A 13,419-nucleotide genomic window follows, 5' to 3' on the forward strand; every position below is an offset into this window, starting at 1 on the left:
CAGTCTTTTATTTTGAAATGAAGTCAAAAGTTATAAACTATTTAATATTCAGAAAAAAAATCTTATGTAAACAAACAATAGTTTATTTATCATAATAGTAACATAAATACAAATCAGTGTGTTATTTTTCTGAGGGGTGAAGTCAGACTTTGTGGCTCCTGCTGGGTTGTAGTCGGTAGGAAATTGACCCAACGGCTCTTCAAGTGTTGAAGGTTGCAGAGCCCTATCTAGAGAAAAAGTAGGATCTCTTATAATCTCATCACTGGCGTTTCTATCTCAGACTGAAGATGATGAATGCTGTTCCCACAACACAGAGATTATGTCTAAGTGGATCCTGTTATGAGAATGTTCACACAAGAGTTTGATGCAGAGTTTTCCTGCTTGTGCAGCTAATCCATAAAAGAAACTTCCTCTTCATTCATTTACTAAGATTTTTCCTAAAAAGGTCAGATAGAAACCTTTTCATTTATCCATGCATGTTCATCTGAGCCTCTTTAATAAGTGCATCTTTGTAATCAGAAATGAAGAATCCATTTAGGTGCACGATTTGTGTTTAATTCCACCTTAAAAAGTTTTATTTTACTGGTAATATGCCCTGAACTGGACTAGATTATATGTGTATTCCTGTTAGATTCATGTAAATTTTAGAGAAAAATGAAACCATCACAGTAACTCCTGTGTGAAAAGCGTTTTTCAGGATCCTGTTGAACTCTTTTAAGCAAGGAGTACCCACATGGATGAATCCAAGCGTCCTTACCAGCAGCACAAAGCTTCAGAGGTCACGTGTGAGATTTCGTGTGTAAATGTCTTGAAACGGTCCGGCTGAACCTGCTCCCCTCAGACAAGCTTCTCCTCTTCCTCCTGCCGCTCTTCTTCCTCCTCCCTGTCATCTTTGACGATCCCTTCATCGATGCTCTCCAGCCTCAGTCTCTGACCGTCCAGGTACCTGGGTCTCTGTGCTGAGCGTGCTGTGAACAGCGCCCCCTGCAGGCTCTCTCCAAACAGGGCGAGTTTAGCATCACTCTCAATCGCCTTCGCCAAGCAGGAGGCAAATGTGTCCAGGGATTCGTGGAGCTCCGCTTGGACCTGGACGGAGGATGAGGAGTTCTCAGCTGAGGAAGAAGCAGAAAAAACAAAACATTACAGCTGATTTTTAACAAGATAGACAAAAAATTAGGGCTGGGTTGACAAAATCGATATGAGTCAATCTAAGCTTAATAGATCAATAATCAATCCATAAAAGTAGAGATCGATCAAACGCATAATGCTAAAGTCTGCTAGCTTGATGCTAACGTATGCTAACGTATAACGATTTCCCATAGGATGGCTAATGCTAACACTCTAAACATACATTTCTGACTAAATGAATATCTTTATATACTCACAGGCATAAACTCTTAAGGAAACGTTTTACTAAAGTAATCATTTGTGGTTTAAAGCAGTTTTTTTCTCATATTTTCTTCTTCTTCTGGAATAAGTTGTACTGCTGTAGCGCAATCGCCACCTAGTGGCCAAACTGAAACGCCCTCCAGGAGAGACAGAACAATCGGAGCTTCTCGGGTTGAGAATCCATTCAACACTGTATACTATTAATAATCTCCTTTTAATTTCACGTATTAATTTTTACAGTATGTGAACTGTATCAGACTAATATGAAAGTCTTAAAAACAAAAAAAGCAGATCATTAATGTATTTCTAAACAAATGTGTCTAAATGTGTAAAGCATAAAAACTCAATATTGAGTTGAATTAAAAGGATCGAAAAAACAAAACCAGAATCGACTTAAACCAGGTTCTGGTAAATCGAATCGATTCTGTTGATATCCAGCCTAACAAATAATGCTTCTATATTAAAATAAGGGGCTAACTTAGCTCAAATATTGCTTGCTATTTTTGTTGCACTGCTAATATTAGCTTGGGGGTGTGAGGGACTGTAAGCTAGTGGGAGAGCGTGTGAACAGATGGGTGATGGGAAATGGGGCGGCCTTGCTCTGCGACAATGGTCCCGCGCAGATCTCAGTTTTTTTTTTTAAATTTTGCCTAAAAACTGCATATTCATTAGTAAAACACTTAAAATAGATCAAAAGATGATCGAAGTGGGACTTTAACAACAAAGTAGTGGCTTTTAACCAAGTCTAAAGGAAGATTTTGATGTCAAAAACCCCAAATGTCACCCTCTTTTTCAAAAATCTCATTGTTGATCCCCGTAGACTACTATAACACTATAACCTGACCCGAGAGCTCTTCTGATTTGGAGCATTGGAGCTTAACGGGCTTTGGGATACCTTTGGAATGTTCCATCTGGTCTTCAAAGGTGACAGAGCTCCGCCTCTTCCCACAGGGGATTCCGTAATGCAGCGCGTGGGAGGAGCCTTCAGTGGAGTTTTCCAGCATCATCACGTCGGTGCCTTTGTGGGAAACAAACACATGGTTCATCTTATGGATAAACACTCATGATGTCGTTGAGATTTTAAAGTTTTTCATAACTCAAGCTCCTAATTTTTTCAATTTTTTAAATCAAGAATGTATTTAGAAGCCAAGATCAAACAGCTGAGCTGTAGGAAAGAGACAAAGATGACCTGAAGACTCTGTAGCTCTTTCATAAGTCACCATATGCTACAATATAATTCAGAATATTGTTAACTTCAAAAATTTGTTTTATTAGGGGTGTGAACATTAATGTGTTAACGCATGCAATTAATCAGACAGAATTAACGCATTAATATTCATTAAAGCAAATGATTGCACCTGGAGAAGCAGCAATCCTTCACTTTGCCTCGCTGATTTAGGTTTCCCCGGCGTGTTTTTGTTCAAAAGCTGCATAATCTCATAAAATCTACCAAGTAAAACATTGTGATTAATCACAACACAAAAGTGTGATTAATCTGATTTTTTTTTAAATTGATTGACAGCCTTAATTAAAAATAAATGCTCTAAATGTAGTTTTGTGGTATTTTATATTGGGATTATTCGCAGAAAATAAGTGGTCAGCAAATACTGTAACAAAAAAAAGCTAATTGCGATTATTTATTTTTTTTAATCGATTCCCGGCTTTAGTTTTATTACAATACAGTTGACTGAATTGTTTATATGATGCAGCTTTTTTTGTTTTAGTGTCGTTTTGCATTTCCTGCTCTCATAATGCTTCACTTTCCAAGTATCGACATTTCAAAATAAAAGCTTGTGTCTTCCTGTCTGCAGCTCGTACCCGAGTCCTGAGTGAAACTGAAGCCGGTGTCTCCTGTGCTGCTCCCTGGGGCCAGCAGGTGTCCTCCCCCAGCCAACATGGCCGTCAGGTGTGGGGACATGCCCAAATCTGAAAAACAATTCCATTTCTTCAACCATTTCTTTAAAACAGCTAATGCAGGTCATCAGAACATCAGTGGAGCTTACCCAATATGATCTCCTCACCTGTGATTCTGTTGGAGATGCTGAAGAGGCGGGACGTTCGCTGGCGTGTTGCGAAGGACTCCCTGTAGTAGCGATCTCCGAAGCACATGCCCAGCAGCTCCTTCCTCACCGTTTTATTCCACAGGCCGTAGATGAGCGGGTGGCACACGGCGCTGCAGAAAGACAGCCACGCTACCAGGGTCTCCACCCCCGGGGACACGCTGCCCTGCCCCCACAGAGCCTCCGTGCACACCGCCCCGACGTAAGGCCCCCAGGTCATCAGGAAGGTCCCCACCACCACCAGTATGGTGACGAAAGCCTTGCACTGGCTCCCCGCGTACACGAGGCTCCGCCGGCTTCCGTTAGAGGAAGTCGAGGTGCTGGAGTTCTTGCGTCCGTTCCTGTGGGCTCCGTCGTCCTGAGCAACCACTACCGTCCCACAATGTACTTTGCGCGCCTTCATGCGGGCGACGCGGAAGATGACGCCATAGCAGACCAGCATGATGAAGAGCGGGGGAAAGATGCACCAAACGACCCAGAAGGCCGTGTAGCTGGGCTCCCTGTGCCACGCCACCACGCAGCTCCACTTGTAGCAGTCGAACTCGAAGGAGGACCAGCCGAACAGCGGAGGCAGGCAGCCCACCAGGGAGTGCAACCACACGTAGGCTATGACCACCACAGCGCGGTTCCCTGTGATCTTCATGGGGTAGATCATGGGATAGAGTACGGCGTAGTATCTGTCGGAATAAAAGAAAAGATGATTAAGAAGATGCTAAAAGCTGCAACAGAGTCAGGCATTCTGCTAAAAGCTCCAAACTGGAGGGAAACAAAAGATTTGACAGCAGCAGTGCCATCAGGAATCCCCAAAGGTGTTGAGAGGAGCGTGAGAACAGAGAAAACAGAGGAAGCTCTGTGATTCAGAGGACAAAGATGGAAAAAATAGACACTAAAATATGCACAAAAAAACCTAAATACATCAATAGATTATAATTTACGTAACAAAAACTAAATTTAGGTTTATTTTTGAGTGAAAATAAACAAACCTGTCCACAGCAATAGCTCCCAGAGTCAGCATGCTGGCCGAGCTGATGAGCAGGAAGAGCAGAGCGGTGAAGTTGCACCACACCACGCCGAATACCCATTCCCCCTTCGCCGAGCTGACGGCCACAAACGGCAGCACCAGCAGGGACAGCAGCAGGTTGGACGAGGTCAGGCTGAAGACGAACTTGTTGCTGGGCGTGAGGAGGTACGGCCGGCGGTAAAGCGTCGCCACGATCAGCAGGTTCCCCAGGCCTGCCAGGAGCGTGACGCACACGATGGAGACCGACTCCAGGGCGGCCAGACCCTCATCGCGCCCCGACGGCGTGCAGTTCCTGCTGGCGTTCATGGTGAGAGTCCTGGCCACCGCACAGCTGATGCTACGGTAGGAGTCTGCAGAGGAGAACCCAGGCTTACAAAGGAGGGACTTTGCAATGTGGCATTTTTACAGTTTTTTCAAACTCTCAGGTTAATTTTTTTTAAAGTCCCACCGATCATCTTTTGATCTATTTCAAAAGCATTCCAGCTTTTCTTTTTTATTGCGATTATGTTGTTTTTAGCCAAAACTTTAAGAAAAAAGTCAGCTGCCATTTAAAAATGTTTGCTGCAGATGTAAACTAAACGTGAGCACGTATTGAAAAAGACGGCTTAAGTTGTGATAATGGTTACAAATTAAATAGAGCCCTTTTTGCATTTGACCAATTGGATGAACCTTGTATGTTACATACTAGGCTCTGATGTAGATGTGGGTCATTTGGAAAAATTGAGAAATTTAAGTTCTGTTGAATTGATTTAAATAAAACAGATGCAGTGAAATGGAAATTATGTACTTGTTGTTTTGCTACATGGTCACGTATCGCAAGTCATATCGCCAATTGCAATATTGATCACTAATATCGCACATTGCATGTTTTTCTAACATCGTGCAGCCCAAGCATGAAAACACACAAAAAAACAAGAATAACTGAAACACTTTTATGGAATATTATTATAAGTAAGATATAGCCATAACTGACCAGATTCAATAATAATGTCAATGCTTATATGAAATTTAATATATCTTTAAGTAGCATTATTAAACTGGTATAGAATACCTCCTCGATTGCACCAGCTTCTTCAAATTAACCTACCTCTGTATACTATTGTACTTTAATAAATACATATTGTGTATATATAATTTATGCACGTTCATTACACGTGTAAAGTATTATTTTTACTGTTAAAAAACACTTATTTATATATATTAAGGAAATCCATTTTAGGCTGAATTCTAACAGTATTTTGTTTCCTTGTATCCATATCTTGTGACAATAAAGTTAAATTTAAATCTATTTCTTATCAGTTTAAAGCCTGTGGTCTTAACTTTCTATATACATGGTTAAATCATTGACTGCTAACGGTATTTTGTTGTCTTGTATTCACATGGTGTGACAATAAAGTTTTTAAAAAATCAATTTATATGTTTCGTCGTAGTTTTAGGCTTTTTTTTTAAAAAAAAACAACATTGGATACAAACTGTTGTATCCACATGATGTGACAATAAAGTTAAATGAAAAAAAATTTAACTATTAGTCTTTGCCATTAGCTGTAAACAATCAACGAGAACTTTAAAAATAAAATATATATATAAAATATATATTTAGCCAGTTAATTCTATATATGCTTGTTTTCTTGTACATTACGGATAAGAACACATGAAAAAAAAACTACTCAGCAGAATGAACTTAGTCCAATAGGTAATGAATTAAAATAAGCTAGCAAAAACGCTCCGTTAAGTAAATATTTACTTAAGTACTTTTGCTTTTCTTTTGGTTTTCTATGGTTTAAATTGTAATTGTTGCTTCACCGTTTATGAAATGGACTTTTCTGGACATCTGGCTTTAGTTTCAGTAACATTTTGAACTTTTTGTTTCAAAAAAGTAAAGTTTAATAGATTAGCATCTTTGCAAACCGGTACACACATCTGTGAGGAATCACTTGAGTCGGAAGACTAAAGGAAATGAAAGTTTTTTGGAGTTTTGTAGTGGAAATTGAAGAATTTGTTATACACAAAAGCAAAAACACTCCGTCTTCGTCCAGCTCGATTGCGGAGCGGCTAAACGCGAGCTAAAAGTGCGGTTAGTAAGTTAGCCAAATTTGGCTAAAACTTTCCTCCATTGTCCCCTGAAACTCGGTTCCTTTTACCTGCTTTAGCTGAACGCCGCGGCTCCGCTTCCCCTGCTCCTGCCGGGATAACACGTCCATTTTAACGGGTTTTCTCTGCACTCTAACCGGAGGAAGAGAACTCCAGACGGGGAGGAAAATGTTAGCGCCCAGCGGGCATGAAAACCTTTGGTTTATCCCCCTTTGACAAATCTTAAACGGCCAGCTGCGGCAGCAATGGCGTCCTCCACCTCCCCCCGCCTCGTCTCTGTGGCTCTGCTTTCGAGCAGCCTCCCGTCGGAATGTGTGGGTGGTCTGATGAGGAAAAACGGCATTTATGTCGCCAATAAAGCTGCTGGTGACTTTATGCTTCTTATTTACCTAATTAACATTCAAATTAAAACCTCTTGTAATAAAAAAATGCTTTAATTGGCATGAAAGTTCCTAAAAATGAGTAAATTGTATTTATTTTGGCAGATTGGAATCTATAATATGGCCTTAGTTAGCATGCTAAATACACGTTAGCATCTGTATTTGTTTTATGAATGAAATGAGACGCGGCGCCTCTTGGTTTTTTCGCAGGACCACACACGAAGATCATACCTTTCCGCACCTACACGTCATCGCCCGACGTCCAATGAGAAAAGAGAATCACTACCAACATGGTACACTAGATGGTGCTGTTTCACCAATTAACACTTTAGGAAATGAATGGCCATTTTTAGTCTTTGCAGGAATTGTTTAAAATATTATTGATAAAGAATATTTTAGTACATTTTTTTGTTGCTCTGGTATAAAGTTAGTTTTACCAATGCATTCTCAGCATTGTTGATTTTTTTAAGCTTAACCATGCCTCACCAAAACAGGTAATTTATTTAGTAACAATTGTACTTTATTTTATGTCCTAAATCAACAATGAAACAAAAATATTAAATAAAATAGTCACATTATACAGAGGAATAGCAAAAAAATAAAGATACTTTTAATCATAAAACAAACATCTTTCTGCATTTTATTTTTTTAAATCACATCTATACAATGATTTGTACTTGCAATCAATAGTCTTGGTCCCTGTTTTAACTTTTTATAAACATAATTTTAACTGTGGAGAAATCCCTTTGAGGCATAATTTTTAATTAGCAACTAGAGTCAATGGTGCAAAGCACCCCAATCTATTATTTTCATAAACAATTTAGTGATCATAAAATTAAAGTGATTTCTTGTAAACGTTTTTTTTTTTTCACATTGCTTCCCATTTATTTTGTCTTCCCAGATTCAGGAAGAATGAAGGAACTATCGTGGAATGGGGGAACGATGGTTTTCTTTCAGGTGTTTTGTTCTGATGTTTGGTTTATAATAATAATTGACTAAAAGTCCCCCCAAAAAATAATCAGCACACGGTTAGATGGATCAGCTTGTTGTCATTTACTTCATTCAAATAACCAAAGGTGCAAATAAATACATGAATTTGTTAAGCTTAGCAGAGAAAAGTTTCACACATTTAAGACATTTTCATATTTGGCCTCTCCCATTCCTCAAATATGAGAGGAAGGCACCTGATATTATAAACTATAGACACTCAGAAGTGTAAACAAAACAACTTCAGAGTAATGAAGTCGTGCTGGGATGCTGAGAGGAAATCAAATGGTTTGCACTTGTCAGTAGCTCGATATCCCTCTCACTCTATTAGGAAGAAATGGTTAGAATTTCAAGGCAGGGATCTGTGGGGAGTAGTCAGTCAGCAGGGAAACCATCAGACCCTGAAACAAAGGTCAGGTGGGATAATTAGTCCGATTTATCAGCAATAGACTTGGATCAAACCGAGCAGGTTGTCAATAGTCTGGCCTGTGACCCACCATGATGGTCCACTTCCTGTTCTCGGCTTCGTTAAAGACCAGAGAACGAGTCGAGTAGAAAACCTGATCATCCACCTCTTCTGTCTTCCGGGGGAGGCAGTGAAGGAAGGTCCAGTCTGGTTCGGCCACACTTCCGGTCTGAAGACAGAAGCAAACCGTCTTAGTTCACATCAGCTGTAAAATGCTTCCATGCCACCACTTTTCTCCTAGTCCTAATTCTTTTCCGTCACCTTCATGGTGATCTGGTATCCCTCAAAGTCTTTGAGCCTCTTCTTCTTCTCCTCTTCCTGCCCCATGCTGATCCACGTGTCAGTGACCAGCACATTGCTGCCGTGGGCGGCCTCCATCGGGTCAGAGGTCAGAATGAGCTGTGTCCCATGCTGAGACAGAACAAAACACAAAGTGGGAACACAAAGTCTTCAAGATTCAAATCTAATTTGGTAAATTATACATATGCAGAGAAAGTGATATGTAAAAACATGTAGTTTTACATCCTAAAACTAAATTTAAACTAGGAATCTATAGGAGTTAATGACCTTCCAGCACACTATACATGTGTGCGTCCTAATAATATATATATATATATATTTCAAATTGAGGCAAAAAAAGGAGTTTGATCGCTGTGTTTCACTGTTAACATCTAAATCTCAGTCTGATCTTGTCAGAAAATCTGTCTTACCTTCACAAAAACAAGCTTAAGTTCAAATTGCAGTTTGATCAAGCACAACATCTACTGTAAGTCAAATTGTATTTAACTTGCCTGGGTAACTCACATAGATACTTTTAATTGACCAGGTCTAAATCCATGAGCATTCGTGAACTCCTCACCTGTTTGGAGAGATTTTTAGCCTCTTCCACTACACTCCGATCCGGCTCATACCCCTGTGGACGACGACACACTGTTACTCCAAAACAAACATTAGAGTTGTGTACACACTTCCTCTCTACTCACTACTTATGAAGGGCGTTTGTCATTTTGTCTGGGTGTCTGAATCTACAATTCCAAAACCCAGTGCTTTTGAAATTTCCTGGAAGTCTCAGAAAAAAAAAAAGTGTATTGATACTCACTAGATTGGCAAATATTGACCACAATGCATTGCGTTTAAATTATTTGTCATTTGAAAAAAAAATGTAATCTATAGATCATCCAAGTTTTTATCATCAGAAGAAAGTTGATTCATAAATAGTCTTCATAAAATGTCAATATTTATTAGGTTTTAATTTGACAAATTGGTGACATCATATTTGTGAATTTTCTTTTTTTAAAGTAGTGATTATGTGTCTGAATTGCATTAAAATCCAATAAAATTGTCAAAAAAAGTTTTCTTTCAAGGTGTTTTGGATTTGATTGTTGTAACTGTACGTTTTGTAACACACATCCTGAAACAACAGAACATTTATTTTATGAAGGTGTGTTTACCTTAACTTTTTGGGAGGAGTTGCTCCATTGATTCACAACATTAAAAAAGAAAAGGTTTTGTTTTGTTTGATTATTAAAAATAAAATGCACTGTATGATAATTAACAAAACAATAATACTTGGTGGATATGTTTACACATAAAAGCAAGTTTTTAAAATCTGCAAAAAAATTTAGTGTCTTTTAAGGTAAATACAACTTTTTTCCTTATGCGTTAAATATGTGAAAACCAAAATTGCTGTGAAACTTTACAATGAATCTGAAAGTATTTGACTTTTAGAAAATCTACCTTCTGTTTAATTTAATAGTGGGTTTTTTTATCTTTGTCATTACTTTATTATGGATTTTATTTTTATTATTATTATTTTCTCTCTCTCCCTTTTGTGTCTGTTGTTTGGGCTTGTCTATAATTATATTCCCCTTGAAAATTGTTAGTGAAGGCATTTAAAAAAAAAACTCATTAAAATCCAGTGCATTGCATGGTCCCTCACTATATTTAGGGGTAAGGGAAAATGGGGATTCAGACCAGAGCCTACACCATGAGAGCGTATAACCAGACACTAACCTTTGGTGTGGCGACTCTCAGATGAACGCCCAGTTTGGCTGCAGCCATCATAAAAGAGTGGAGGACGTTGTTCCCATCTCCAATCCAGCTCACTGTGAGTCCACTTAAGGATCCGTAATGCTCCTACAAGATTTAGAATTTAGGAAGTTGTAGTGGATGAAGAACACAGTAGATATAGAGGGATAAAAACAGTACCTGCAAAGTGAGAAAGTCTGCCAGAATCTGGATGGGGTGATAGAGATCAGACAGACCGTTGATGATGGGAATGGAGGCCTCCCTGTGGAGCTCCTCCAGCGTGGAGTGGCTGTACACTCGAGCCAAAACCAGATCGCAAAGACCAGAGAGAACCCTGTGGATCACAAAAACCCACTCACTATTGAATTAAAAACCCACTCTAATCATCTTTAGAGTTATTTTAAGTGTTCCCAGTGCTCTTTTAATTATGAATATGTTGAGGTGGAGCAACCCCATCCCCACTTCCCATCACATTCTCCCACTAGCTTACAGTCCCTCAGCCCCCCAACATAACATTAGCCGTGCAAGAAAAATGGCGAGCAATATTGGAGCTATCCAGCTGTACAGGTTTAAGCTATAGGTGTTAGCTTAGACAAACTGAGACCTTTACGTCACAAATATGCTCATTTTCAAACTGAACTTTTTAGATCTGCTCCTGATTCACGACGATTTGAAAGAAATAGTCAGAAATGCATTTTTAATCTTAATTTTCTTAATATAAGTCCTCAATCATCAATTAAATACCACATGAACATAGTAAAAACACAATTTTCAATGGAGTGGATCTTTAAAGGACTGTTAATTGATTGTGCTAAGGAGGTGCATCACCTTGCTGTATCAGTGCAGCTCTCATTCACACCCAGGTGGATGTCTTGTGAGGTGAGGAAACAAGGATGTCCACCCAACAGAGCCATCCCTGCAAGTGTGACAAGTATATAACCGGGTTTAATCAGGCTGTCAAAAATATATTTAAATGGAAAAGTGCTCTGTAGAATAAATGGGAGATGCAGCGGAAGAAGCTGTGTGCGTTTTTAAATGTCAAAGGGTTGCAGATCCACTGAAAGTCGGCCCTCAGCACATCTTTTGTTCCTGCCAACAATAGTGGGCTCGAGCAGTGTAAACTCATGATAAAGCATGCAAAGACACTCATCGCTAATAGAAAACTGTATTTTCTAATGCACTCATTTAAAGTCTTTAAGTGACTAACATGCTCATATGCACGCAACACCTGTCTCTGTGGACATTCTTGTTCTGGTGCTCCTCTTCTCAAATATCATCGCGATGGACTTCCCTTGTAGCAGAGGCAGATACTGAAATAGAAAAGAGAGTTAGCTTCTTTAAATGACCAAACCATAGGCGACAAAATTAGAGTTTACAAAACATGAACTAGAATTCCTTTGTTTACCTGAAGGTAAATACCTGCTTTTTCTGCTTTATTAGATGCTTCAGGTCTCCTGAAACCCACAGTAACCTCTTGATTTCTTCTGAGTTAAAATCTTTCAGTGTGAGACAGCTGCGACCTTTTAGACTCACCGATCCAAGACAAGTCGACCCAGAGCTGAGGAAAGGGGGGATTAAACAAAAAATGCAAACTTTCTAAAAAAAATATGAAAAACAAAGGAATAAATAAAGTCATGTGGAGTTTCTCACCTAATTCCTCGTGTCCACTGAAAAGAGAAAGATTTCAAGCATTTCCTGGCAGGACTACAAACCGACCAAAGCTTTCGTGAAAACATGATTCAGTTGAAATCCTGTTTTTGTCGAAGAGAAGCGCGCACATGCCATCCACTGACTGCTCTGGACACATGGGCAGAGAGGTGCCAAGCCCAAACAGCAGACAGCATGGTCTCTGTGATGTCACTACTGCAGGGGGCGGGACTTGGTGATAGATTTTAATCAGTTTAATGTAGCATTCCAAAGGAAACATGCAATCAATATAACAATCATAATTTCAAACAAAGTTATTAATACATTATTTGATAATAATAAACAGATCACTCTGATTGACAGTATATGTAATTATCATTGTAACAGTTTTTTTCTTTTGATTTAAGTGATATTTATATAATATATGCTGCTTTTGTCAGTATTTTTCTGCAGGGTAATTGAGGTGATGTGACATGCCAATTGCTTTTTTAATTTAAGTTATCAAATTATTGATTAAAAAATAATCCATAAAGTAAAACTATTTAAGATGCTTTTTTTTTTCAAATTATATTCTTTTCCCCCAAGAATGTAAATTACCTTTGCACATTCTTGCCTTGTGTTAGACAAAAAAATAAATAAATAAATAAAATAAAAAAATAAAAACAGAACAGAAAAAACTCATCTACGACTGAGTATTAGGGCCAGTTTACAAGCAAAAAACATTTTTTTTATTGAACTTTATTAATATCACAAGGATAAATTCATTATTCATTTTAATTACGATTTTACAGTTTACAGTTTTTTTTTTAAAAGACTACATTGTTGATTTTAAAAATTACAATAAAATTATATGGGAAACACTACAAATTGTACTTTGATTTAAGAACAAAACGAAAGCCTTATATTTATTTATTTAAGTGATTAAGTTTTTGATAAAAATACAAAAAATGATAAAATGCTAAATATATATGCTAAAAAATGCCAAATAAGAACATGACAGGAACAATTGGTGCTGGATTTATGATTGCTATCTGTTTGTTTGAGGATGTTTCAATTAAAAAAAGTCTTTATATTAATAAAAATAAAAAGTAGCTACATTTCTGATTTAAGTAATGCGTTAAAACAAAACTATTCATAAGAAATATTAAACACAAAAATTTAAATGAAAATATTTCAACAAATTTAGCTTAATTTACTGATATAGACACATAAAATACAAAATAACACTTTTTAAATCGTACACATTGTGGTTAATGTTAAGTGTTAGCCTTGATTGTGGCTTTAGCTTAGCCCCCGGCTCGGTCACCTGTCCCTGTCTGATCTGCCTGATCTGGGCTGCACGCGGGCATT

At 38.3% G+C, this 13,419-nt stretch overlaps 2 protein-coding genes across 2 annotated transcripts; both read right to left on the reverse strand.

Moving 5' to 3' along the window:
- Nucleotides 1-125: 125 nt before the first annotated feature.
- gpr161a (G protein-coupled receptor 161a) lies at nt 126-7,145 on the reverse strand. Its single transcript, XM_024286205.2, has 6 exons — nt 6,612-7,145; nt 4,433-4,820; nt 3,411-4,126; nt 3,208-3,315; nt 2,285-2,407; nt 126-1,112 (listed from the first exon to the last, which is right to left on the reverse strand). Exons 2-6 carry the CDS (start codon nt 4,774-4,776, stop codon nt 838-840), a joined length of 1,566 nt encoding a protein of 521 aa, XP_024141973.1. The 5' UTR covers nt 4,777-4,820; nt 6,612-7,145; the 3' UTR covers nt 126-837.
- Nucleotides 7,146-7,798: 653 nt separating this feature from the next.
- otc (ornithine carbamoyltransferase) lies at nt 7,799-12,780 on the reverse strand. The gene is made up of 10 exons (XM_024286206.2): nt 12,073-12,780; nt 11,842-11,980; nt 11,651-11,732; nt 11,251-11,338; nt 10,603-10,756; nt 10,408-10,530; nt 9,254-9,307; nt 8,656-8,805; nt 8,426-8,563; nt 7,799-8,329 (listed from the first exon to the last, which is right to left on the reverse strand). Exons 1-10 carry the CDS (start codon nt 12,156-12,158, stop codon nt 8,270-8,272), a joined length of 1,074 nt encoding a protein of 357 aa, XP_024141974.1. The 5' UTR covers nt 12,159-12,780; the 3' UTR covers nt 7,799-8,269.
- Between the last annotated feature and the right edge of the window lie 639 nt (nt 12,781-13,419).

Source organism: Oryzias melastigma, linkage group LG21, assembly GCF_002922805.2.
Source record: "Oryzias melastigma strain HK-1 linkage group LG21, ASM292280v2, whole genome shotgun sequence".
NCBI lineage: Eukaryota > Metazoa > Chordata > Actinopteri > Beloniformes > Adrianichthyidae > Oryzias > Oryzias melastigma.

Coding starts and splice junctions, on each gene's coding strand:
- otc (XM_024286206.2), bottom strand. CDS start 12,158: ATGTTTTCACGAAAGCTTTGGTCGGTTTGTAGTCCTGCCAGGAAATGC. Junction 10,757..11,250: donor AGCTGCACTGATACAGCAAG/GTGATGCACCTC, acceptor TGTGATCCACAG/GGTTCTCTCTGGTCTTTGCG. Junction 9,308..10,407: donor TGAGAGTCGCCACACCAAAG/GTTAGTGTCTGG, acceptor CGTCGTCCACAG/GGGTATGAGCCGGATCGGAG.
- gpr161a (XM_024286205.2), bottom strand. CDS start 4,776: ATGAACGCCAGCAGGAACTGCACGCCGTCGGGGCGCGATGAGGGTCTG. Junction 2,408..3,207: donor CAGTTTCACTCAGGACTCGG/GTACGAGCTGCA, acceptor TTTCCCACAAAG/GCACCGACGTGATGATGCTG. Junction 1,113..2,284: donor CCAGATGGAACATTCCAAAG/GTATCCCAAAGC, acceptor CTTCTTCCTCAG/CTGAGAACTCCTCATCCTCC.